The sequence below is a fragment of the Dermacentor andersoni genome, chromosome 4 (genome assembly GCF_023375885.2).
Source record: "Dermacentor andersoni chromosome 4, qqDerAnde1_hic_scaffold, whole genome shotgun sequence".
NCBI classification, from domain to species: domain Eukaryota; kingdom Metazoa; phylum Arthropoda; class Arachnida; order Ixodida; family Ixodidae; genus Dermacentor; species Dermacentor andersoni.
In genome coordinates, this window is record NC_092817.1 from 142,148,400 (window position 1) to 142,172,809 (window position 24,410).

General features: G+C 49.5%; 1 protein-coding gene across 3 annotated transcripts in view; it reads right to left on the reverse strand.

Annotated features, from left to right (window-relative positions):
- The window catches only part of LOC126537858 (uncharacterized), a 334,043-nt gene that overhangs the window by 165,517 nt on the left and 144,116 nt on the right, over window positions 1-24,410 (reverse strand). For all 3 annotated transcript variants that reach the window (XM_050184937.2, XM_055074487.1, XM_050184938.2), the window contains exon 2: window positions 21,756-21,912. In XM_050184937.2, the coding sequence (XP_050040894.1) occupies window positions 21,756-21,863 (108 nt within the window). In that variant the 5' untranslated portion in view covers window positions 21,864-21,912. The remainder of the gene's footprint in view (window positions 1-21,755; window positions 21,913-24,410) is intronic.

The following is a 24,410-nucleotide window of genomic DNA, read 5'->3' on the forward strand; positions in this document are numbered from 1 at the left end:
ACAGTCAGACTATTTTCGCACGATTAAAACATTTCGGTGCTCAGGCTGCAAAGTTTCGGCATATCGAAACGCTGGGGTAGTTCGTCAGTGCGATGGAACGCTGGGGTAGTTCGTCAGTGTGACAGTCAAGTGCGATGGAATGTGCCTTTAAGCGCGAAAGAGATATGGGCCCACTTCTTCGACGCCATTCACGCGCTTATTCTCAAGCTTAAATCACGAAACAACCAGACCAGCAGCCCGTATTAGTTCGGTATGTGTCTTCGATTCCGTTGTTGGTTGCAGCCTTTCGCCTCGTAGTTTGCACTTCCGGCTTGGTTCCCAAGCTGAGAAATGAAATTTCGGGATCACGATTCATGATTTTCAGGATTTCACGGTGTCGGGATTCACAACTGGGAGCGCCCCAGTGGCTCGTACTGGCAGCCTTAATACTAAGGCATTTCTTTTTATCTTTTATTTTTGTTTTCCTTTCGTGTGTGTACCTAGTGTTCCAAAACTTGCGCTCCTTTTGCTTGGTGTATACATACGGTAATGTTTTGTGAGTCTGCACTACAAGACCGTAAGAAGAAAATTAGAGTGGTAAACACATTCTCTGCCTCCCCCCCCCCAAGAGGCACGCACCACCACAACCCCTAACAATATAAATAAATAAATGACTGGGCTATCCACACCTTCCTTGTGATTTGTGCGACTCGTGTACAGCAGGAGAGACCAGGCTTAGGTTGCATTTAAATCCAACTCGTTGCGCATACCGCGCAGTCTCACGTGCTGCGCTCGTAATTCCCTAGGCGCTGGGAAAGCGAACCCACCTGAGGAGAAATTTACCTACCTACGCCCGACACCGAACGCAGAGAACAATGCAAAGAAGCCACGCATTTTTGGCACGTTTTTCTTTCCTTTTTCTCTTCTTTAGCTTACCCCCCCCCCCCCCCCCTTATTTGAAAAAATATATACCTTCTTCCATTCCGCACGCAATTTCTGGCGTCTAGTTTACGCACTGGGCAAATGTGACTCCTGGTAGAAAGAAACATCGGCAAGCACTGCGCTGTAGGAACTTGAAGAAGAAAGCCCGCGTAACACACTAAGCTTTCGCGGATCTTTCGCACAAGCCTGCATTATTCCATTCATGAAAAATCAAGCCATAGAGTTACTTGCCCGGGCAGCAGTGTATATTTGTGAGTGAGCGTAAACCTCAGCCGACGGGCAGCTGAAACAGCTGATGCAGTTAATTGCGCGTTATTTCGACGTCGCAGTTTGCGTGTCGCAGTTTGCCTGTGGCTATCTGCTTGGGCCAGCACTATCCAAAAATAAAAATTACAGGGACATACAGGAGGTCAGTACCTTAATAAAAAGAGTGTCGGCATCATCTTCGCACTTTTCTATTTATGCATCGAAGCGAAGTGGGTGGCCAGTAGAAAATAAGAAGGTCGCTAGACTAATTTAAATGAACAGATCTATTCACAAGAACTAAGAGGGCTAGAAGTTACACCCTCGGCCTACGCATTCGCGAATGCGTAGGCCGAATGCGTAGGCCCATGACTCGGAGCTGTGATTTCGGGCGCAGATAAAATCTACCCTAGCATGCGGTCCGCCGTTGCAGATAAGGAAAAATACAGCTTGCGACAGCCATACGACCATACGAGACAATCATTGCGAAAATAAGCACCAGGCCACGGCTTAATGAAAACAGTCCTTTCCCGACGGCGAAGTTCCGCTTTTCCTCGTGTGGAAGTAAAGAAGCAGTAATAAAGAAGCAGGGTGGTCGTGTACCCTGACTCAGGGCTATGTACCGACGAAACTGAGCAGAGTTTTTTTTTTTTTTTTTTCCTTACGCTCGGCTACAGTTAAGCCTGTGCGCTAACACTTTTCCTGAGCGCTATTTTCTTTTTTGTTGTTTTTTTGTTTTGTGGCTCTGTGACCTTCGAGAAGTCAACAATAGCAAAATAAGAAAAAAAAAAAAACACACACACACACACATGCGAACACACCAAAGCACCCGAAAGCACACAATCTCAGAAAAGTGCGTAACAGTATACTGAGTTAAATTTGTTTCGACCCGACTATTTGTGACATATTGGGGAAGAAACTTCGACGCGGCAAGTAAAAAAAAAAGAAAGAAGAAGAAGCAGAAGAAAACAATGGAAACACAAACATAGCCAAAGTAGTTTTCGTTTTTCACCCCTGACTTGTCTCCCTTGTACAAAATATCGAAATATGCTTCAAGTAAGCTGCTTGTCATCGATCACACGCATAAGAAACGCCACACCGGATCACCTATGAACTCGTAGGTGAACGCGACTGAGATACGGCACGCATAAGTTTTCCGTTTCGCTTAGCGTTGCGCCAGCCGAGTGGACGGGCAACTTGCGCCGCAAATAGCACCCGTACGCCAGCCTGCAGCGTGAATCTGACATTCTCCGTCAGATAACATCCAAGTAACAGCAGAAGTGCGAGCCGGGGCGGTTTACTGGAGGTCATATGCAGTTAACTATTTTCGTTCCTTCCTCCTATTTTACCCTCGTCCGCAGCACATCCATCTGCCACCTAGAAAACAGACGTAGGGCAGAATCATTGCGGACATACTTCAAGATCCTGCTTATAAATGGAGCACGGTAGACGAAGAACGGTATATCTTTGGTACCGCGAGAAAAAAAAAAGAAGGAACAAAGAAGGCAATTCAAAGCGCAGACGGGAGCCATCACCTGACCCGAATATGGCGGTAATTGCAAACGACCGCCTCCAGGGTGTCGTCTGCTACGTGAAGGAAGGGAAGGGGAGGGAGCACGCGGGCAGACGGACGCAAGACTCCTCCTTCAATTTGTTACTTCTTTTTTACGCTGTGGGTTTCTATAAATACATATAAACGCACACAGCGCGCACACAGGCGCACGCTTCAACTATAACCGTACTCCGCGGGCCAACGGCCATATTGTTTGCACTCGAGGAAGGTCTTCTGTAAAAAAAAAAAAAAAAAAAAAAAAGAAGAAGAAAAGAAGAAGAAGAAAGAAAAAGGAAATAACGTGACGTCGCGCTTGCAGTCTGCGACCACAAATGGCTCTCCAGAAAAGGTCACGAGCGCGGACAGATTATTCTCTTCTTTGGCGGTGGTCTTCTTTCCCCAGGCTTCCACACTGAGCGGTGCTTGTTACACGGAGAACGGTCTGCTTCTTTACGAGAGACGAGCACTTCCTCTCGTTCCTCGCTTTGTTTTCGTCGTTCCGTTTCGTTTGCTCTCTGAACCCTTGCCTATACCTGTCCGAGTGAGTTTTGACATCTGGTTGCGAGGCGCGCGAACGGTTTTCTCGACGTTGTTGCAGCGGAGCTCGACGTTTGCGAACTCCCAGAAACGGCCACCAGCCCGCCTGCCCGTCTGCCTGCTTGACTGTCATCTGTCAGGAAGATGGCGGCTAGCGGAGGCCGCAGCAGACGACAGTTGAAAACGAAAAAGAAACGATAGAACCAAGACACGCATATAGACTCGCAGTATCTTCTCTAGGTCAACTGCCTTGTGCGAAACAAATGCAAAACGCAACGGTCAAACGGCCGATGTCTAATTTGACGTTCACTTTGTGTACTCTACGAACTGGGACCGTTTGGATAACCGTTTGTTAGCGATGGTGCCACGGTGGCCTGTATTTTGCTTAAGTAGTTTCTGGTCGCGCACTTGACTGACTGACAATGCCGTACGAGAAAATTGCCGGGGCAGTACAGTAACGTACCGGATTGACGTAACCGCTTGGAATGAGTCGAGAATATATAATTACGTGATCCCTAGATGTTTAACATGTGTAATGAGTCGCAGAGACTGCTTGTGTCCTAGTATATGACATGCAGGGCCGATCGTCTGCGCTTGTCGACGTCGATCTTTATGTGCACAAGCTGCCCTTACATGGTTCTTTTGCTTGTTTGTCTTGAGAAATTGCGGCTGTCATTGTGGTCATTGCGGTGGCAGAATATAAAGCACGTGTAGCCTTCCAGAGCTACTGCCGTCGTTCGCATCCGCCTTGATAATGTCTGTGCAATAGGCTTGACCAATGACAACCTGTCACGACGTTCCCGCGCATGAATGAAACTGCAGTCGGAGAAAGGTGAAGGACGTAAACGTGCCACTCTAACAGGTAAAGAAAGTGTTCAGTGGGTTGAAGCCTCGATGTGGGTCACTCCGCTCCCACCTAGCGATCGCAGGACCACCCAACGTGCTGTACGCGGGATGAGTGATGCAGCCCTTTGGACGAGACCGTACTGCCACTGTCTTCTGTTGACATACGGAACTAAAGGATTTGAGACTAAGGTATGACGAACGTAAAACAAAACGAGGGAGAGAGAGAGAGAGAAAGAGAAAACAGAAGCGCAACCAGAAGCGGAACCGGAGTGGAGAGCAGACGGCCGGCCTCCATATCTAACCGGTAGGTTACGTATAGTGGTTATCCGCTACCGGCCAAACCAGCGTATTGCCCGGCAATCATGCTCCGTCCAGTCGGTCCGCTACTCGCTTCCGGTTCTAGTGAGATGCGGCAAACGGTAAGACTATTACACGCTTTTGTACAGCGGCAGATGGTGCGGCTTTCCCCACAAGCGAAAAAGAAGAAGACCACTTGGATGAAACGGGCACGATGCTACTCCGTGCCCATATTCTCTTTATGCGCAGTCGACGACGACAAACGAAGAATGTTCGGTGGGGATGGCATTCGCAGGCGAGGACTCGGTTTGGCATTGCGCAACATCACAGCTTGTGTGGTGGACAATGTGTGAGCTGTGTGCACAATTCCGACTTATTTCCGTCTGAACTCGCATCGAACACAAATTTCACACACGCTAGCGACGGCTTCCCTGCGTGGCTGGTGTGTATGCAAGACATGTACATACAAGCGTGTATACGAACGAGTTGCACGGTGCAGCGTCCCCAAGACGCAGCTGCGTTGCCATCATTTGTGTTGTAGACTTTTGCGTCGCCGGTAAACCTTATGCTTACGCGCTATACGTACTCCTTATAACAAAATAAGTAAGGGCCAGTCAGTCGATCGTTGTCAGCCATGGGTTGCTGCCCTTTACCTGTTTTTTTTTTCTTCTTCTATTTTTCTTTGCGATAGGGTGCACACAGTACCTACAGCGGAGGCCACTTGTCAGATAATAGCTGAAGCTATTGCGTTGATATGCATAATCCCAGACGCGAATACAAGTGTCAAAACGGACGACGACATAGCCGATCACAATGACGAGATTTTGCAGGGAGATCTTGGCTCCAGGTAAACAGGGGTCAAAGGAGCATAAAACCTTTCCGCAAAACCGAAGGTCGACGAATGCTTAATTCACCAGTCATCACCCGTAGTAGAGCAGTTGAGTTCCGTCGTGGCACATGAGTTTCCAGCGTGAAAAAAAAAAAAACGAAACACATAAAGAAACTGGGGCTTATGATTGACAATAAGGAAGAAGCCGGGAAGTCAAGCCCGCCCGGAAAGATATCCGAAAGTTGCCGTACGGCATCATGGCGAGGACCGCTTCTATACGTGGTCGTACGGGCGTTTGACACGGCCGTGTAACTTTCACTTCCTGCTCTAGAAACAGCGGACAATCCGAGCGCGAAGAGCAAACTCCAAGCGGGCACTGACTGCGTCAGAACAGGCGACGGCCAGAGTGCTTCACGGAAACCGCATCGAAACACGCTTATATACGGCCCATCGATTTACCGGCGCACAAAGGCGTCGATAATAGCCGCTTTGCACAAGAGCTGGGCAGGCGCGGGCGTGCAACCAGGTCAGCGCTCTCCCCCGCCAGAAGACAATAAGGAAACGGCGTTCAAATGACGCTTTAAGCACAAAAAGAACAGGAGAAACCTTGACGCCAAAAACAGTTCTCCCGTTGGCAACAATGGGTGGGCCCGCCGAGCCACGCCCGAGAAGAATGGAGGAGCGAAGGCCGCCGGACTGGCCTCTTTCGATGATCCAATGCTCACGGGGGCCTATGATTTCGCCGCCTGGATCGGGCGTCACCGAACGCCCATATTCGGAGGATAGGACGCTTCGCCTCTCTACAGCGTGATGGCTGCAGCTACTGGCGCGTTTTTAGGTGCGCACGTATCAGACGTGCAAAGGTCGGTCCACGCGTTCTGGTGGAAAGCACGGGGAGATTGAATTCTTTCTGGTATTAGGACGACCATGGGTATAGCGGAACACCAACGGTAATTCCACATCAGGGTGAATTTAGGACAAAAACACCGAAACAAAGCAGGATCATTGCGTGTGTTTTGTGTAGTCTATAGATTATACGTTTAGAATGCACATACCTGTCTGTCGTTTCAATGAATAAACGTCAGTATGATGCGTGATTTCAACATTTCAGCACCAGATAACTCGACTCTTCCAGAAGTGAAAACGCGCAAGTGCCAGACGTACAGCCCGCATGAAATACATTTGCTCTTGTCGTGAGCTACCGCAAGGTACGTTGCTGCAGTATACCGTTGGCCTCCATTTCTTCCACGACTGCAGAGCGAATCATTTCATGCCATCGCAATATATCCTGGCGCTGCCAGCAGCGTACGGCGACTTTTAACGGTATGGTCACGGTTCTTTAAACGTCGTATTTCGGATTGACCCAGGGTCATTTCGAGTCTTGCGTCGCATTATTTCTGCCGATACGAAGAGGTACCCGCTAACGATCGTATAGTCCAGCTCCGTTACGAAACAGATCTCGGCCGCTACTATACTACCGTTGTCTCTGTTTACAAAACAGCGGGGCTGGAGGGCTCCACGCAACCACGCGGGCCGGCCTGTCTGGACACAAGCGCAGCGTCGACCTTGGCACATTGAATGGCCGCCTATCCCGCATTCGTATACCGTCCGTGCCGCGAGCGGACTCCCGTACAAATGGCCTGCCGCTCCGTTGCAACAGTACCATCGATATAGTAGGCGAGCCGCTTGCGAGCCTTCTCGACAAGCGTACGCGCGTCACGGCAACGACGTTCCCGCTACAGAGAAACGACAAGGAGGCTGGGTGGTACGACGGTGGGCGCCAGATATGTTGGCGAGTCGTGCTCCCGAATCGGGTGACCATGAACCCGCAGGCTGTGCAACAATGATCTGTTTTCTATCCCCCCCCCCCCTCCACAAACGCGGCGCTTTCGTCAGCATGCGCGAGAGCGTGTTGTTCGGGCAGCGGCGCATGCGTGTCCACACGAACGCAATAAGCCACCGTGTGAGACACTGGTGGTAGGGCGAGTCCTCCTCGTCTGTTCCAAAGCCTTTCTCCTCGGGTCATTGCAAGAGCAGGTGGCTTCTTTATTTTCTTCTGCCTTTTCTCTCTCTCAGCCAATTCAACAGCGCCAGGCGCTTGCCTCGGTGGTCCAAGGCGTCGCAATCCCCGCACTGCGACCGCTGATCCAACAGTGTGTCCCGGCGGCAGTGACCCCCACGGCTGCGTACGAGCGCTCGACGCGTTCGCGGGGTTTCCTATCGGACAGTGAGGAGGAGAGAGTGCGTGGTCTTTGCTGAAAGAAGCGAGCCTTCACTAAGGCGCGGGTCCTTTCTGGTGTGTCACAACCATGAAGCGTGGCTATACAACGCCGGCCCGGCGCGTGGCGATGGCGGGAGAGTGGCAGGGAGGTGAGGCGTCGGAGGGTTATGGTGCTGCTCTGCAATGGCAGGGAAGGTTGCACGTCATCGCAGTGACCGGACAGTATAGTGAAAGCGCCAGCGTGACGGGAAGAAGAAGAAGAGGGGAGGCGGCCGACGGAAGAGGTGGATGGCACAAAGGCATCGGCGCCTCAGGGGCAAGACACTCCCGGTCGTTCGTCGGCCGTTCGCCGGCAGCGCGGCGTACTGGGCGGTCGTCAACTAACACAGAGAGAAGCCGCCGTGCGTCGTGGATTGCGCGATCTTGCGCGGTGATTCCTGGCTTGCGATCTCTCTCTCTCTCTCTCTTCCTCCTTTCACCACCGTGTACGCAGCCGACGCAGTCTGTTTGCTCGCCTCGTCCTCTTCGTTGGTTGGCAGGAAGGCCACTCTGCAACAGCGGTGTCTTCGGGTACAGGGTTGGTCAACCGGCAGCCCACGGCGACCGCGGGCTGGCAATAGATGGAGGGGGGGAGGGGGGAGGGCGTTCTCTATTGAGCCGATTAAGTGGCGGTGAGTGTGGTGGACGAGAGTGAGGAGACGACGAAACCGGCAGCAGCCAAAGGCATCTCCTCTCCGTATGTTGCGTCAGGCCCATTGTTGGCATCGGCTGGATATCTCTCTCATTCGAAGAAGACATTCCTGCGCGGCATTTTCTTTGAACAGCCGCGCCGCGCCCGGTGTCGGTGGCATAGGACGCTACGTAATCTTCCTCCCGTGTTCACATTAGGTTCTCAGAAACGTATTTGTCGAGTGTTAGATGATGTCGTTTGTCTGCGAACGATCGTTCCATGCCATCAGCCCGTCCGAATGCTACCTGCCTTTCGATGGCCACTGCGGCGAATGAGTACGACTTTGCTGCTTGTGTCATAAGTCCCTATTTCGTATGCAATGAGAATTCAAAGGTTGCCGGAGCAACCTTGTTGACAGGAATTGGACGCACAGCATGAGGCTACCAGAGATGTCTTACTCGATGCAATACAGCGCGCCGCAAGTCATGCGGCAAGGCTTTGCACCAGGTCTGGATTGCTTACAGCTCTAGGCTAAGAGTTCGACGTCTAGACTGTATGGCTCTTGCTACATAGACGGCGGACTTTCGAGATGTTTATTTACTAGTTATTGCAACGAAACGGCATAAAATAAATATAAATTGTGTGGTCTAAAGTCGCTAAGTTACGCAGCATGTTGTGAAGGGCGCTGTAGCGGAGGCCTCCGGATTTAAACTCGCCTCCTGGGATTCTTTAACGTGCATCCAAACCTAAGTACACGAGCATATTTTTTTTTTTTTTTTTTGCACCCCGAGCCTATTAAAACGCCGCTGCAACCAACAATTGAACACGCGACCTTGTGCTCGGGCAGCGCGATGCCATAGCCACATAATATACCTCGGCGGGCTACTAGCAACTTCTGATTCGTTATCGCTTTCGTTTATTCTTAACGTATCCTGGTACATATAGCACTCATAGCCCAAAGAGCGCAGGCACCGACTTCCGCGCAAGCCTGCTCTCTCGAACACCGACAGCGTAATTTGCTCTCTCTTTTTTTTCCCCCCTTTTTTTTCTGTGACTGGTGAGAACTCCTTCCTGAACGGCGAGAACGCCGCACAACTACCGCCCAGGAGCAGCGCGGCTACGGCTCGATACGGCAAATCCGTGGATCGGACCTGACCGCACAGTTTCGCCTGACAGCGCGACGGCGTGTGGACGTAGGTCGGCACTGTGCTCGCCCCCGTAGCCGCGGCGTTCGGCGGGTCCCCCCCCCCACCGTCAGCCATCGTCACGCGGAGGTCGTACGCGCTTTTTACTCCCGCCTACGCCCGCTCGCTCGTATGCGTGCATGCTTGCGCGTGATGCGAAGCGGCAGCGCCGACAGCCATGCGTACGTTCGTGTGCGGCACGAGGGCGAGGGGGGGGGGGAGCTTCCGTAAAGGAAGCGCAGCGGACCGGAGCCGCCGCCGCTGCATTGTCTCGGCGCCCGCCCATTACGTCACTACGGTCCACTTTCCGAGTACGCGCATCGTCCTCGTGCCTCGCAAGTTCGCCGTGAATCGAGCTGGCTCCTGGGATGACCCCCCCCCTCTGCCGCTTTATGCGGCCATTATCCGCGTGTCAGATGGGGTCGCGCTGTCCGCCGGAACAACGGGTGTGGGAAAGGAGCGACGGAAGAAAGTGCTCGAAGGTGAAGTCAGACTGTCCGGACGGCCAAGTCGCGCCGAACGTTACAGTGGGTGCGTCAAGTGTACCCGCCTTCGCTCACGTGAGGTGCGACCAAAGGAGAACGCTAAATCTTGAGCATCCTTCTTCCGTGTGGACGTTATTACGTCGACCACGTTAGGCAGGTGCAACAGCGAACATTACAGATAGCATAATAATTTATTGAAGGCAGCCGTAGGACGGTCGCCCAGCAGCTGATCGCTTTTGATGCGGTTGTGAGCCTCAGTTTAACCACGGTAAAATACTAATTACAGCGTTACTGACACCGTTGTGCACGCGAAACTTATGAATACTTTTTGCATAGAATAGAAAAAGTGACAGATGTGTGAAGACGACGTCAGTACAACCACGGAAATCCCTTTTATTTCCGGCATATGAGTGGCGCTCAGTCTTTTTTTTGTGTGTGTATTTTGAACGTTTGCTTACATTTCTTCTCTCCGCTTCCGCTATCTTCACATATCGCCTTGTCCGCAATAAAGCTTGCTCGATTAATTAGCTCATTGATTGCGTTTTCCTCTTGTTACACATTTCGGTGGCATCTCACTATTTAGTCACAACGATCACTGCAGCCAGCCCAAGCTTGCGCTATTGAGCATCGGTGCATGTTGCGCGCAGCTCACAAGTCGGCTTCTCTGTACTGCCTCCTTTCATTAGACCCTGTGATGCCAAGGCAACGCGCCGTGTTCGCATTGACCTGCCACACGCAGTGTGACAGGTACACGAGTTCATTGACTCTTCAAGCACAGCGAGCCCATAAAGCCCTTGACGAGTCCGTAAAGTTAGTGTGACAGATGGGACTTGAAGAAGTGCTTTTTTCTCTGCTGTGAAGCTTCTACCTGACCTATACAGAAGATATTTAGCTGCCATCGTCGTCCTGATACCGTAATCAGTGTGCATTTCAGTAACAAGGCAGTAAGAGTGTTTCGTCAAGAAAAGCATACGTATAGCTCGGTCTTGAACTGGCCATGATCGAATCAAGTTATCGCTGTGATTTACAAGCGCGACCTATAGGCAAGACTGCGATACAGATATACGCAAAGCACAAGCTGCACGTTTTGCAATTTAGAAACTAAGCGCGGGGTTATACAAAACTTAAGGCAAGGATTCATTCACGTGCTCGTAGGTTGTTCTTGAAACTAAGTTCGTGCAGCGAACATAGACACGACATAAATGAACACAAACGGCCGTCTACGTCGGCCGTCTAAGTTGTCGAACACAGCCCTCGTCAACGTCGTTCCAGCTAAAGGCTGGGTACTTACAGGAAAAGAAAAGCGGGCGCAGTATAACGAAAAAAAAAATGTGACTGGCGTCGCAGTGAACTGAAACACGGACTGTTTTAGCTGGCTGATTGGTCACGCATCAGGAGATTTCTTTACTCGTAAAATGTAACGCCGTTCACCCGTTTCCTCGTCTCTGTTGTAAAGACTCAGGCTAGAGAAGAAAAAAACGAAAGAGAAAAGAAAACAAAAAGTTGATGACGTTCACGTTAGAATAAACTTTCCAGTGTAATCTTTAAGTATAGAGCAGCTATCAGGAACACTGCTGCTTTCAATTGCTTGCTCATTTTCCTTCTTATTACCTCCCCCCCCCCCTTTCTTTTTTCTTTTTTCCGTATTGAAAGCACGTTTGCGTTCCATTGCATCTGCAACAGAGAAAGTTAAACGAGCATTGCCGATAAGGTTTGCGCAGGCGATCACCAATCATTTGGTGTTGTTTGGTTGGCGCGCACCACTCGAAGGGAGAGGAAACGTAAACTAGATGCCGAAAGTATCGGTCCATTATTGGTTTCGGTGTAGAGTGATGGAGCCGAGAGTATTTGCCTTCCACCGGTTAAAGGCGGACGCGGTTTCTTTCTCTTTAACTCTTTCCGTTCCTAGTGAAGTGGTGCCTGCGTCGGCTGCAAAACAGCGATAATTTGCGCCCGGCCGGCCGTCTATTAAGCCTCGAAGAAACTCGTAAACGGGCAGGCGACAGCGAGTTTCCTTCAGGGCACCTGGCCAGGAAGAAGACCACCAGAGCGCCGCTGGCGAAGAGTAGAAAAAAAGAAGAGAAGAAAATGGAAAAAGAAACGAAACACTTTCTTTGGTCTACACGAGAAAAACAGCCATCGCCGCCGAGAGAAAAACGAGACGGTGCGGTAATTCGCATCTGCTCTGGGCTCCAACGTCATTTGTTTTCACTCGTTGGCCCCGGAAGGTTGCCTGAGTCAAAACCAGGGAAGGCATCACGGCGCGCTTTTTTCGCCGTAGTAATGATCGATCGTATCCTACCAGCAGCCAACAGAGATGCCACGAGACAAGATTTGCGAGACTTGTTTCAATCTGGTGGTCACTAAAACACACACGGCGGAATATTACGTCATCGGAAAAGCCAAGCCGCGGTGCGGCGAACTCATTTTCTTGCCACAGTTCACACACATCGAGATCGTTCAGGTACAGGTTAAGGTCGCTGAATAGAGTTGCTGCGTTAAGCCGGCCAAGTTAAGGCGAGGAACGTGCTAGCTTTACCACATATATATATATATATATATATATATATATATATATATATATATATATATATATATATATATATATATATATATATATATATATATATACTGACGTAATTTCACATGCCTCCACGCTGGAATACATTTACGTGTAGGGCTTCGACGTCAAAACTTCGACGTCAGCCGGAACGACTCGAGGCTGATCGCTCGGCACACAATCTGCTGGATATGATGTTGTCACAACGCTCCTTTGTTGGCTCCTATGAAACCCGCGTCGAATTATCGGCTTTCATTCTCGGCGTTGTGAGAAACCTGCCACAGGAGCGCGCAGGCGTACGAACCCGTTACACAAGACAACACGGACGGTCGAACTTTTTCTTGCGCGTGCTTTATTCTCGTAGTTGTTGCAGGCCCCGTGAAAACCAGTTTAAGGTCGCAAACGAGAGCACGCGATTTCCTTTGTCCCTCGAGGTGGCCTGAGCAGGCGTGCCATGGGCACGTCAAAGTCCGAAAGCAAGGCGAGAACTGGTCGAACACGCAGAATCTGTTGAGGTATTCGTGACATGACCGAGACTTTGACGGGTCATTTTCGTGGGCAGCGCGTCCTCGCCACACTTTCACTCTGGACAGGACAGGCCGCGGCTACCGGTTGCTGTGCTCGCACGTTTTCGCTGTCAGTCGAAGCAGCGGTGTACAGGACAGTCATGACATGGGAAGTATTGTGCTGTAGATTCGTTGTTACGTTGCGCGCGCACGCGCACGCACACACGCACACGCACACGCACACACACACACACACACACACACACACGCGCGCGCGCGCGCGCGCACCCACTATCATAATCCTTTGGATTCATAATCCTTATGACGCGTCATTTGACTTTCCGTGGATCATGGATGTTGTGCGACAACACGGTAGTTTTATGATGTTCTCGGTGCTAAGTCACACAGTTGCCGACCGTGTGGTGGCCAAGTCTTCCGTAGTTTTTATCCTTACGGCTTCATTATACAGACACGTCGGCTTTCAGTATACTCGACGTGCGCGCGCGCGGCTATCCCCAAAGGACACCGAGTCCGGCCCTGAAGTCGGCGTTTAACATTCCGCCTTCACATAGAGTCGCACATTCCCCCCCACCGTTTATTGCAGGTGTCCTCGTTGGCTCGCGTACTGCTCACGATACACAAGGAGGTCAACAGGTACTGTGCCGTGAGCTCAGCTCGCGGGCAGAGCCGAAAGGTGAAATCGCTCGGCGTGAACCCTCATCGAAAACGTTCACATCGCTTCTTGTACACGTGCGCGCGCACACTCTCAAACACACACACACGCACGCGCGCGCGCGACCAGTTCCTCGCAACAGGGACAGAGCGCACGAGACTCATCAACCATAATCCAAGACCGCCCTCTCTCCCCCGAGGATCACGAGGTTCATCAGCCGTAATCCCGAGACCTCACCCCCATCGCCTCCGCAACCCTTCGCCTTGGGACGCGCGCGGCGGCGGGGCTTCGACTGTGACCCACTTGGCGCTCGACGAGCGCTTGTGGCAAGCCGCTCGCTGGCCAGCCGTCTCGGCGTGCGGCTCGCGTGCCTGCGCCTTACGCACGTCACGAAGCGGGGGTTTAATCGCTGGTCCTCGGGAATCACGAGTGTGCCGGGCTCGTGTGCTGGGAGCGCGCGCGCGTGCACGTGTTGTACAGACTGTGTACAGACCGTACACGGCGTCGTACACTGTGGCAGGCACGGACGTGTTTGTGCGTGTGGGGCGTGCTGTCTTTGTGCGGGCACGGTCGCGGAAGCTCACGCTGCGCGATGTCGACTCGTTTTTCGCCGTTTTCCGGCCGCAAAGACGTCGTCGACGGTGACGAACGCAGCGGAGCTACGGAAGCCGCGCGGAACGCGCTCCCCCCCTCTCGCGTAGCCCCGGGATTACGAAACCGAATAGGTGCAGTCGTGCACCTAGTGTGTGGCCCCGTTGCCTGTCCGCGCTCTCTGCCTTGGCGTCGTCGCCGTCGGATGCGCTTCTGGTGGCTGCGATTTCCCGCCGCGACTGTTTTGACGCAGGTCGTGCGTTCGTAAGCGTATTGTGTTGTTGAACGGATGCGATTCACAACGCTTCCTTCCGGGCATATATTAAGGCTACACTGGGTTTAGAGTACCGATTGTGATTGCGAAAGTGCTCTGACCGACAACTGATCTCGGGCTGTCGACCCACATTGATCAGGACATCAGCGTGTAGCCTAGGCTGCATTAAGTTGTAAGCCTATACGCTTTCCCAACTATCATCATCATCATCATCATCAGCCTAGTTACGCCCACTGCAGGGCAAAGGCCTCTCCCATACTTCTCCAACTGCCCCGGTCATGTACTAATTGTGGCCATGTTGTCCCTGCAAACGTCTTAATGTCATCTGCCCACCTAACTTTCTGCCGCCCCCTGCTACGCTTCCCTTCTCTTGGAATCCAGTCCGTAGCTCTTAGTGACCATCGGTTATCTTCCCTCCTCATTACATGTCCGGCCCATGCCCATTTCTTTTTCTTGATTTCAACTAAGATGTCGTTTACCCGCGTTTGTTGCCTCACCCAATCTGCTCTTTTCTTATCCCTTAACGTTACACCCATCATTCTTCTTTCCATAGCTCGTTGCGTCGTTCTCAATTTCAGCAGAACCCTTTTCGTAAGCCTCCAGGTTTCTGCCCCATATGTGAGTACTGGTAACACACAGCTGTTGTACACTTTCCTTTTGAGGGATAATGGCAACCTACTGTTCATGATTTGAGAATGCCTGCCAAACGCACCCCAACCCATTCTTATTCTTCTGGTTATTTCAGTCTCATGATCCGGATCCGTGGTCACTACCTGCCCTAAGTAGATGTATTCCCTTACCACTTCCAGTGTTTCGCTACCTATCGTAAACTGCTGTTCTCTTCCGAGACTGTTAAACAGTACTTTAGTTTTCTGCAGATTAATTTTCAGACCCACCCTTCTGCTTTGCCTCTCCAGGTCAGTGAGCATGCATTGCAATTGGTCTCCTGAGTTACTAAGCAAGGCAATATCATCAGCGAATCGCAAGTTGCTAAGGTATTCTCCATCAACTTTTATCCCCAATTCTTCCCACTCCAGGCCTCTGAATACCTCCTGTAAACATGCTGTGAATAGCATTGGAGATATCGTATCTCCCTGTCTGACGCCTTTCTTTATAGGGATTTTGTTGCTTTCTTTGTGGAGGACTACGGTGGCTGTGGAGCCGCTATAGATATCTTCCAGTATTTTTACATATGGCTCATCTACACCCTGATTCCGTAATGCCTCCATGACTGCTGAGGTTTCGACTGAATCAAACGCTTTCTCGTAATCAATGAAAGCTATATATAAGGGTTGGTTATATTCTGCACATTTCTCTATCACTTGATTGATAGTGTGAATATGGTCTATTGTTGAGTAGCCTTTACGGAATCCTGCCTGGTCCTTTGGTTGACAGAAGTCTAAGGTGTTCCTGATTCTATTTGCGATTACCTTAGTAAATACTTTGTAGGCAACGGACAGTAAGCTGATCGGTCTATAATTTTTCAAGTCTTTGGCGTCCCCTTTCTTATGGATTAGGATTATGTTAGCGTTCTTCCAAGATTCCGGTACGCTCGAGGTTATGAGGCATTGCGTATACAGGGTGGCCAGTTTCTCTAGAACAATCTGACCACCATCCTTCAACAAATCTGCTGTTACCTGATCCTCCCCAGCTGCCTTCCCCCTTTGCATAGCTCCTAAGGCTTTCTTTACTTCTTCTGGCGTTACCTGTGGGATTTCGAATTCCTCTAGGCTATTCTCTCTTCCACTATCGTCGTGGGTGCCACTGGTACTGTATAAATCTCTATAGAACTCCTCAGCCACTTGAACTATCTCGTCCATATTAGTAACGATATTGCCGGCTTTGTCTCTTAACGCACACATCTGATTCTTGCCTATTCCTAGTTTCTTCTTCACTGTTTTTAGGCTTCCTCCTTTCCTGAGAGCCTGTTCAATTCTATCCATATTATAGTTCCTGATGTCCGCTGTCTTACGCTTGTTGATTAACTTAGAAAGTTCTGCCAGTTCTATTCTAGCTGTAGGATTAGAGGCTTTCGTACATTGGCGTTTCTTGATCAGATCTTTCGTCTCCTGCGATAGCTTACTGGTTTCCTGTCTAACGGCGTTACCACCGACTTCTATTGCGCACTCCTTGATGATGCCCATGAGATTGTCGTTCATTGCTTCAACACTAAGGTCCTCTTCCTGAGTTAAAGCCGAATACCTGTTCTGTAGTTTGATCCGGAATTCCTCTAGTTTCCCTCTTACCGCTAACTCATTGATTGGCTTCTTGTGTACCAGTTTCTTTCGTTCCCTCCTCAAGTCTAGGCTAATTCGAGTTCTAACCATCCTGTGGTCACTGCAGCGTACCTTGCCGAGCACGTCTACATCTTGAATGATGCCAGGGTTCGCGCAGAGTATGAAGTCGATTTCATTTCTAGTCTCACCATTCGGGCTCCTCCACGTCCACTTTCGGCTAATCCGCTTGCGGAAAAAGGTATTCATTATACGCATATTATTCTGTTCTGCAAACTCTACTAATAATTCTCCTCTGCTATTCCTAGAGCCTATGCCATGTTCCCCCACTGACTTGTCTCCAGCCTGCTTCTTGCCTACCCTGGCATTGAAGTCGCCCATCAGTATAGTGTATTTTGTTTTGACTTTACCCATCGCCGATTCTACGTCTTCATAAAAGCTTTCGACTTCCTGGTCATCATGACTAGATGTAGGAGCGTAGACCTGTACAACCTTCATTTTGTACCTCTTATTAAGTTTTACAACAAGGCATGCCACCCTCTCGTTAATGCTATAGAATTCCTGTATGTTACCAGCTATTTCCTTATTAATCAGGAATCCGACTCCTAGTTCTCGTCTCTCCGCTAAGCCCCGGTAACACAGTACATGCCCGCTTTTTAGCACTGTATATGCTTCTTTTGTCCTCCTAACCTCACTGAGCCCTATTATATCCCATTTACTACCCTCTAATTCCTCCAATAACACTGCTAGACTCGCCTCACTAGATAGCGTTCTAACGTTAAACGTTGCCAGGTTCAGATTCCAATGGCGGCCTGTCCGGAGCCAGGTATTCTTAGCACCCTCTGCAGCGTCACAGATCTGACCGCCGCCGTGGTCAGTTGCTTCGCGGCTGCTGGGGACTGAGGGCCGGGGTTCGATTGTTGTATTCATATAGGAGGTTGTGGCCAAGTACTGCACCAGGGTGGCCAATCCTGCTCTGGTGAGAGAGTGCGTTACCGGTTCTGGTCACCGGGATCAGGCCGCACTCCAGGCCTGTTTGTGCAATTTCCTCAACACACGGTTTTTTTTTTTGTATTTTCCGGTGGAGAATAGCGCGGCACCGGGATTTGAATCACGGTCCTCTTGCACTGGAGACGGATACTCTACCGTCCCCGTAGGAGTTAAATTAAAAATTAATTTATGGGGTTTTACGTGACAAAACCACTTTCTGATTATGCACGCCGTAGTGGAGGACTCCGAAAATTTCGACCACCTGGGGTTCTTTAACGTGCACTTAATTCTAAGTACACGGGTGTTTTCGCATTTCGCCCCCATCGAAATGCGGCCGCCGTGGTCGGGGTCCGATCCCGCGACCTCGTGCTCAGCAGTCTAACACCATAACCACTGAGCAACCACGGCGGGTCCCGCAGGAGTTGTACGCCTCATTTAACCTACAGTGGTGCCCTACTTGGTCAGTCAAGGTGGACCAATCTGAGCTCGGTTATACCGCATGGATGGCACTCGGCTAGAGAACCTGGTATTTATGACCTGCACATGTGAGTGTGAGGCCATACATATTTGAAGATATATATCTTTCTTTTCTTTTTCTTTTTTTTTTTAGGAGGGTTCCCGTACAGTGATAAAATAAAGGAAAAGACATTAAAAGAAAGAAAAAAAAAAAAGAAAGAAAAAGGGGCGGAACAAAAAAAAAAGGAACATAACAGGTGATTTGAACTCGTGACCCTTCGATGTTGCCCGGAAAGATAGCTCAGTCGGTTGGTTCGTCAGGCCCCAGGCTACTTTCAAGCACCACAGCTCCTCCTCAGAGCCTCACACTTACGTGGAAAGAGACTCATGTTGTCCGCGATAGTCGAATAACTATACCAAGGACTGCTGCTGATGAGGGCGAAGTACCTTCGTGTAATTATAATAACCCTAATAGGACTACTTTCGAAAAACAAAGGAAACGGCCCAGAGGGCTATACTACGAGAGCTATGACTGATAGTTTTCTATATATATGTATATATATATATATATATATATATATATATATATATATATATATATATATATATATTCATCTCATCTATGGGATCGCATTCGCGCGCTGTTTCTTTGTCTCTGCGTGTAGTACAGTTAAGAGAGCCAGTTTAAGGGCGGAGAAGAAGAAAGAAGAGAAAAGCAAAAACTGCAGCGCCGTGGTTTTAAAGCGCACCCGTGGTAGAGAAACGGAATGCGATATAAGCGTGCGTAGCCATGATACGCACACGACAAACTGCCTTAAAATATTTAGACTTGAGGGAAAGCTTCGTTAGCAAACGATAGCACGGCAATCAGCACTCGAATATAATTATAACCCTAATACTAATTGTAAATATTCATCTCATCTATGGGATCTAATGCGCGCGCTGTTGCTTTGTCTCTGCGTGTAGTAGCTGAGAGAGCCAGTTTAAGGGCGGAGTAGTTGGAAGGCATACTTTCTAGGAAAAAATGGCCGCTCAAGGAGAAGAGCGAACTCGAGCGGCTTTAGAGGCTAGGAAAACTGCCTTAAAATATTTAGACTTGAGGGAAAGCTTCGTTAACAAACTATAACACGGCAATCAGCACTCGAATACGACGAGAGAAATTACTGAGACGAGGAAAATTCCCTTGAAAAAAAAAAAAAGAAATCTGGTTTGCTAGACAAATGCTTGTATGTATTGAACCTCTTAAAAGATGAGGGGTGAAATATGCGCTCACCGAGAGGGCATCTTCAGCACGAGACATCCACAAGGCACCTTACAGAGATGTGGAGAGCTTCGCGGCCGGAACGAAGCATCCCTTCTCCGCCGGCCAAGAGGGGGAAACGCGCTTTCCGATCGCTCAAGGTTGCGCGGACAAAGCATAGCTCTAGCGTCTAGGAAAAGCTTAACCAGGTGCGATGGCGGCACGCATAGCGTGGGAAGCTAGCCGCCAGAATAACTATACTATACTAACTATAGGGGTGAAATATGCGCTCACCGAGAGGGCATCTATCACGCCTAATTAAAAAAAGAAAAAGAATAAAGTAACGACTGCCTCTCTAACCCATCTTCCTGCATTCGCCATTTTTTTTTTTTCGGCGAACAGTGCTTCGCGTAATGCTACTCGCCATGGAAAATAAGAAACGGACTGCCAGACACCTGACAAGATCGCCCTGAACATGTTTGCAATAAAACAATATAACGATGTTCATTCAGTACAAGTACAACCGGTAGTCACGTGAGCCAGTGGATTTCGCACTATATATACACTCTCTGTGTCAGACGGCTGCCAGTGAGACAGGTTCGTTGAAGCCACAGACAGTCACGATTTACTGGAGATACAAATCGACCGGACGCTCCGACAACAAAGCGAACAACGTTGCTGATAAGACGTGTCAATCGGGTCATAAATTAGGCGTGTCAGAACTTGAAAATGTCTGTAGGAGCGTCTTACGCACGATTCAAATGCCTCGTTACAGCAGTAGATATAGGAAGTCTGAATCAATGCACGCGAGTGCCGCGGTGGCCAGACCGCTTGAGCGACTCCTTTAGAAAGCTGTACAAGCAAAGTAGCTGTGGCCGACAAGTTTTCGGTAGCCTATTTCGCAGGTCGGATGCTGGTAGAGGGTTGGGAGGGTTGCAGACATCGAGATAACGGAATCGTATGGCTATAGAACTGCCCGTTATCTCAACAACGTGAGCGTGACAGGTATAGAACGGATACGAGAGGCGAGAGACCTTGGGCCCGTCAGAACCCGCCTTGCTGCGTAGGCACGCTCTCCTACATACCCGACGTGATCACGATCCACAGGGGCGCCAAGCGGGAGATCGTGAGGGCCTCGCGCCGCGCGGAGTCGTGAACGCGGGGCGCGAATTTGCATGATGAACTTGCGGTGGGCCAGTGCACTCCCAGTAGGTCACCGTTTCTCCGAGGTGCGCACCTTCTTCGCACCGTTTCTCTAAGGTTCTCTTTGCGTTTCTTTCTTGGTCTTTGTTTCTCTACCTCTTTTGTCTTTCCGCGCGCTGGTTGTGTGTAACGATCGTGACGGGGTCTCCCACCGACGTGATAGGAGCAAATCGTCCACGCTCGAACAGTCTTGGTGGCCACGGCGCCGCGAACGTATATAGCGGGGCCTCGTGTATACCGATACCGCGCGTGCGCCGTGCTTTATACGGCGGCCTTCTCGGTGCGCGCAGAGTGCTCGATGAGGGAGGCAATTAAGGGGGGCATTAGATTGATTTTGAGGACACCGGCAACGGGAGCAAGGAACGAAGTGCTGAGGCTGCTCTCAACGACCCAGCACGATGCCACAACACGGTGGTACGTCGAGCATCGTTTCGTATACGGCCGCCTTTAAACGATAGCGACCTGCACGACGCAGCAGCACCAATGGCATTGAGAACTTGGAAGGTCGCTTTGAGAAATGGACTTGCCTTGGTCGGCATGCGCACAACTACAGGGGCCGCGTAGCTACAGTGAGTGCCGTTACGTAGGCAGATGACGTCACTGAGCAGAAGGCCAGGAGTGGTCACTGCCGAAATGATTTCCCAAATTGTGTAGAGCTATAGGCATGCTGTCTAATCGGCCTGTTAAGTTTGAACGTCACGCAGGAGCAAACTGCAATTTTTTGGAAGTAGCCTAATTTGCACTTGTAATTGCTCATTTTCCGTAAGTCTCTTTACCGCAATGTGTTCGCCAAACATGTTCGCTCCATTCGCGTGCAAAACGAATCAATAATCGTTTATATTGATTAGGGGGGATGGGTTGGGGCGAAGGGGGTGCGCACCGAGACTGGTTATATATATATAGCTTAGATCAGCCGGCCTTTATCCCGAAGCGAGTTGGTCAGCCTGAGAGGAATCACACATTGCAACATACATTCCTCTCTCTCGCCCACCATAGGACAGTCTGTCACGCGAGTCACTTGAAAAAAAAAAAAAAGAAAAGACGAAAGGAAGATTCTGACGCGAACAACGGCAAGGACAGCAAGATATCTAATCCTCGTGCGTGGTTGGGCGCAACAGACGCGGTCTCTGATTGACGTTGTGCACATTGGCAACGTATGACCGGTGCCATCTTCCAGAAGAACGTGAGAGGAAGACGAGGAAGTACATCGACGCGTGGAAGTGCATGATGAATCTCTACGCACCTTGAAGAGCTTCTCCTTCTGGTACCAGACGTCCTCTTCGTCCTCGACGGTAAAGTCCACGTTCAGCTCGTCCCGGGACCGGGAGAGGATCTTCCGCCGGCTGATCATGGTCGCCTCTGAGGTGGCGTCACCGAGAGACTCCGCCGTAGGCTCACTCCTGCGACGGAAACAAAAAAAGGAGGGAGCGAAGTCAATGACCGGCCCTGTGCCCGTGATATCTATATATGGCCACGTAGAGAGACAATTGGCAACTTGTCTAGCACTAACTACAGCAAGACAATGCAGCTACCTAAAAGTCACAAATACATTAACAAAAAGTCTGTTTTCCCGTCAACCATAGCATACTGGAATGAACTGCTATCATTTGCGGTGAACTGTGAAACGATAGAAACCTTTGCTAAGAAATCAAAGATATTGATTTCTTCTAAATAGTGTATAAGCGCGTGGATAAATTATCATCAGCACAATGCAATGAGTAGGACTACACGGTTTATTATAAAGTGTTATTTTTTTTCCCACTTTGCACTGGGTTTGTGTGTTTTCGCATGTGAGTTGAACACTGTATTGTTGACACTGTTGTTTATACGCTGTACTCAGCATTGAATTGTTTCCAAACTTGGATTGTGCTCGTCTCTTTCTGTATGCGACAGCATTGTAACTGTGCTGCATATCTTGTGTACCACTCCTGCTTGGAACGAGAAATTCTGCAGTATATATATATATATATATATATATATATATATATATATATATATATATATATATATATATATATATATATATAGACGAATTGCAAGACTGCTCGTGTACCTAGCGAGTGTTGAGCGCATCTTAAAGAACCTTAGACGACCCCTAATAATCCGGATTCCTCCACTACGGTATCCGTCGTAACCAGCGAATTCGTTTGCGACGTTAAAATAAACAAGTAAATAAACATTCTGTTATCATTGGCGCCACAAAATCAAGGAATTCATGTACATAACTACATTTACAAACAACGGAGGCCCTCGAAAAAATTCATGTCGCAATTTTCGTCACACGCTTGCTTGTTTTCCAACGTTTCCGTTTTTTTTTTTTAAATCGAAGCACTGAGGCACGACATCTACCGAAATAATCGTCGTCACGACTCCCTTGTTGAAAAATATTTATAAATAAGGGCGCCGTTAAGTGGGACACAAAGGGTCAGAAAAACATAAGTATATACGAGAAAAATAGCTAAGCAAAATCTAGATTTATTTTCGGTAGAACTCTCAGAAACACCAACACCGTTGCCGCCACACGCCGAGAGTAACCCATGTTTCGACAAGCGCTCACTATCTTTTTCGAACGTGTTATTCTGCTGTGTGATAAGCCCATGCATTTCCGGCGGGCTGTCAGGACTGCCGCAAAGCTCGTGGTGAGAGGCGATGGAAAGAGCTCGGCGTGAGCATACACTGGCTCATAATGAGGGCTGTTGAATTGAATTGAATTGAGTTGAATCGGCTGTGCAAACTGCAGCCAAGGTGGTAGTACACGTTTTGTAATGTGCAGTTAGTAGACCTCTCAGAAAACCTTGAAGGCTTTCGCTTGGGCACCCTCACAGTACGTAACAGCGTAAGCATGGTTGGAGGGGTTATAAGGCCGAAGACATGGTCCGTAATGGGAAAAAAAAAGGAAAAGTCATGAGCCATTTTACTCTCTGTAGGTGGATGACCAGCGAAACTATGTAGCACACGACAAAGAGGTGACACATAATTTTCCACAAAGGTACGAACACATTTATTGCCTTGATCTGTGGTCATCGTGACGAAAAGTACAAAGACACGTTTATTTTTACACATCCGCGTTCATTCTCGCTATACATTTGTTATATACATTCGTGTTTTCATTTTGCGATATATTGAGGCAAAGAATTTGAGACCGAAATCACGGCACCGACTGGCAGTGGGCCATTGCCTTCAGCGCCTTTGCAGAGAGAGGGGCAGTATGGGAACGCTGGCATAATGAGCGGCAACGGAGTTAGCTGTGGGAGAAGGCGACGACGACGAGTGGCACGAGCAATTGCTGGTGACGATAGTTTTTGCTCACACATATTTGTTGACGGACACGAAAAATACACGAAACCCTAGCCATAAACAGCTTCGCTGTAAAAGAAGACGTCTAATGCTCTAGAAACATAAGTGTAGGAAGTTTTCAGTCTACGTTGTATAGCGTAAGAGATTAAATTAAGTCAGCACAGCAGGCAGAGACTCAGTTCAGAGACCGGCTTCTTCTTTCTCGCTGCTATCGCCGCTTAAGGACACGGAAAAATTAAAGAAGCAGAACCGGAACACATTTATTTTTTCGGGCCCCTAAGCGCCGGAAATACACTCGCAGCAAGTCGTTCGAAAGCTGCAAAGTGCATTTATCCACTAAATGCGGCGAGCACTCTCGTTATTTCCTCATTTTCTCTATCTCCCCCCTCCTTCTTCTCTTCCCGCCGTTACTCTTTACGCGAACGCGACCAGGGAAAAGTCCTTGCGAGCAATTACAATGGCGACGCGTCGCCAAAACAATCGGTCCCGTTCGACCCACAACGGCAGATCCGTTAACGCCCCCTTTGTTTCTCGACGCGCTCGCTTCCGGATTCAACGGCTCGGCTGAGGCTGCAGCTCTAACGCGTAAGCCTCAGGGCGT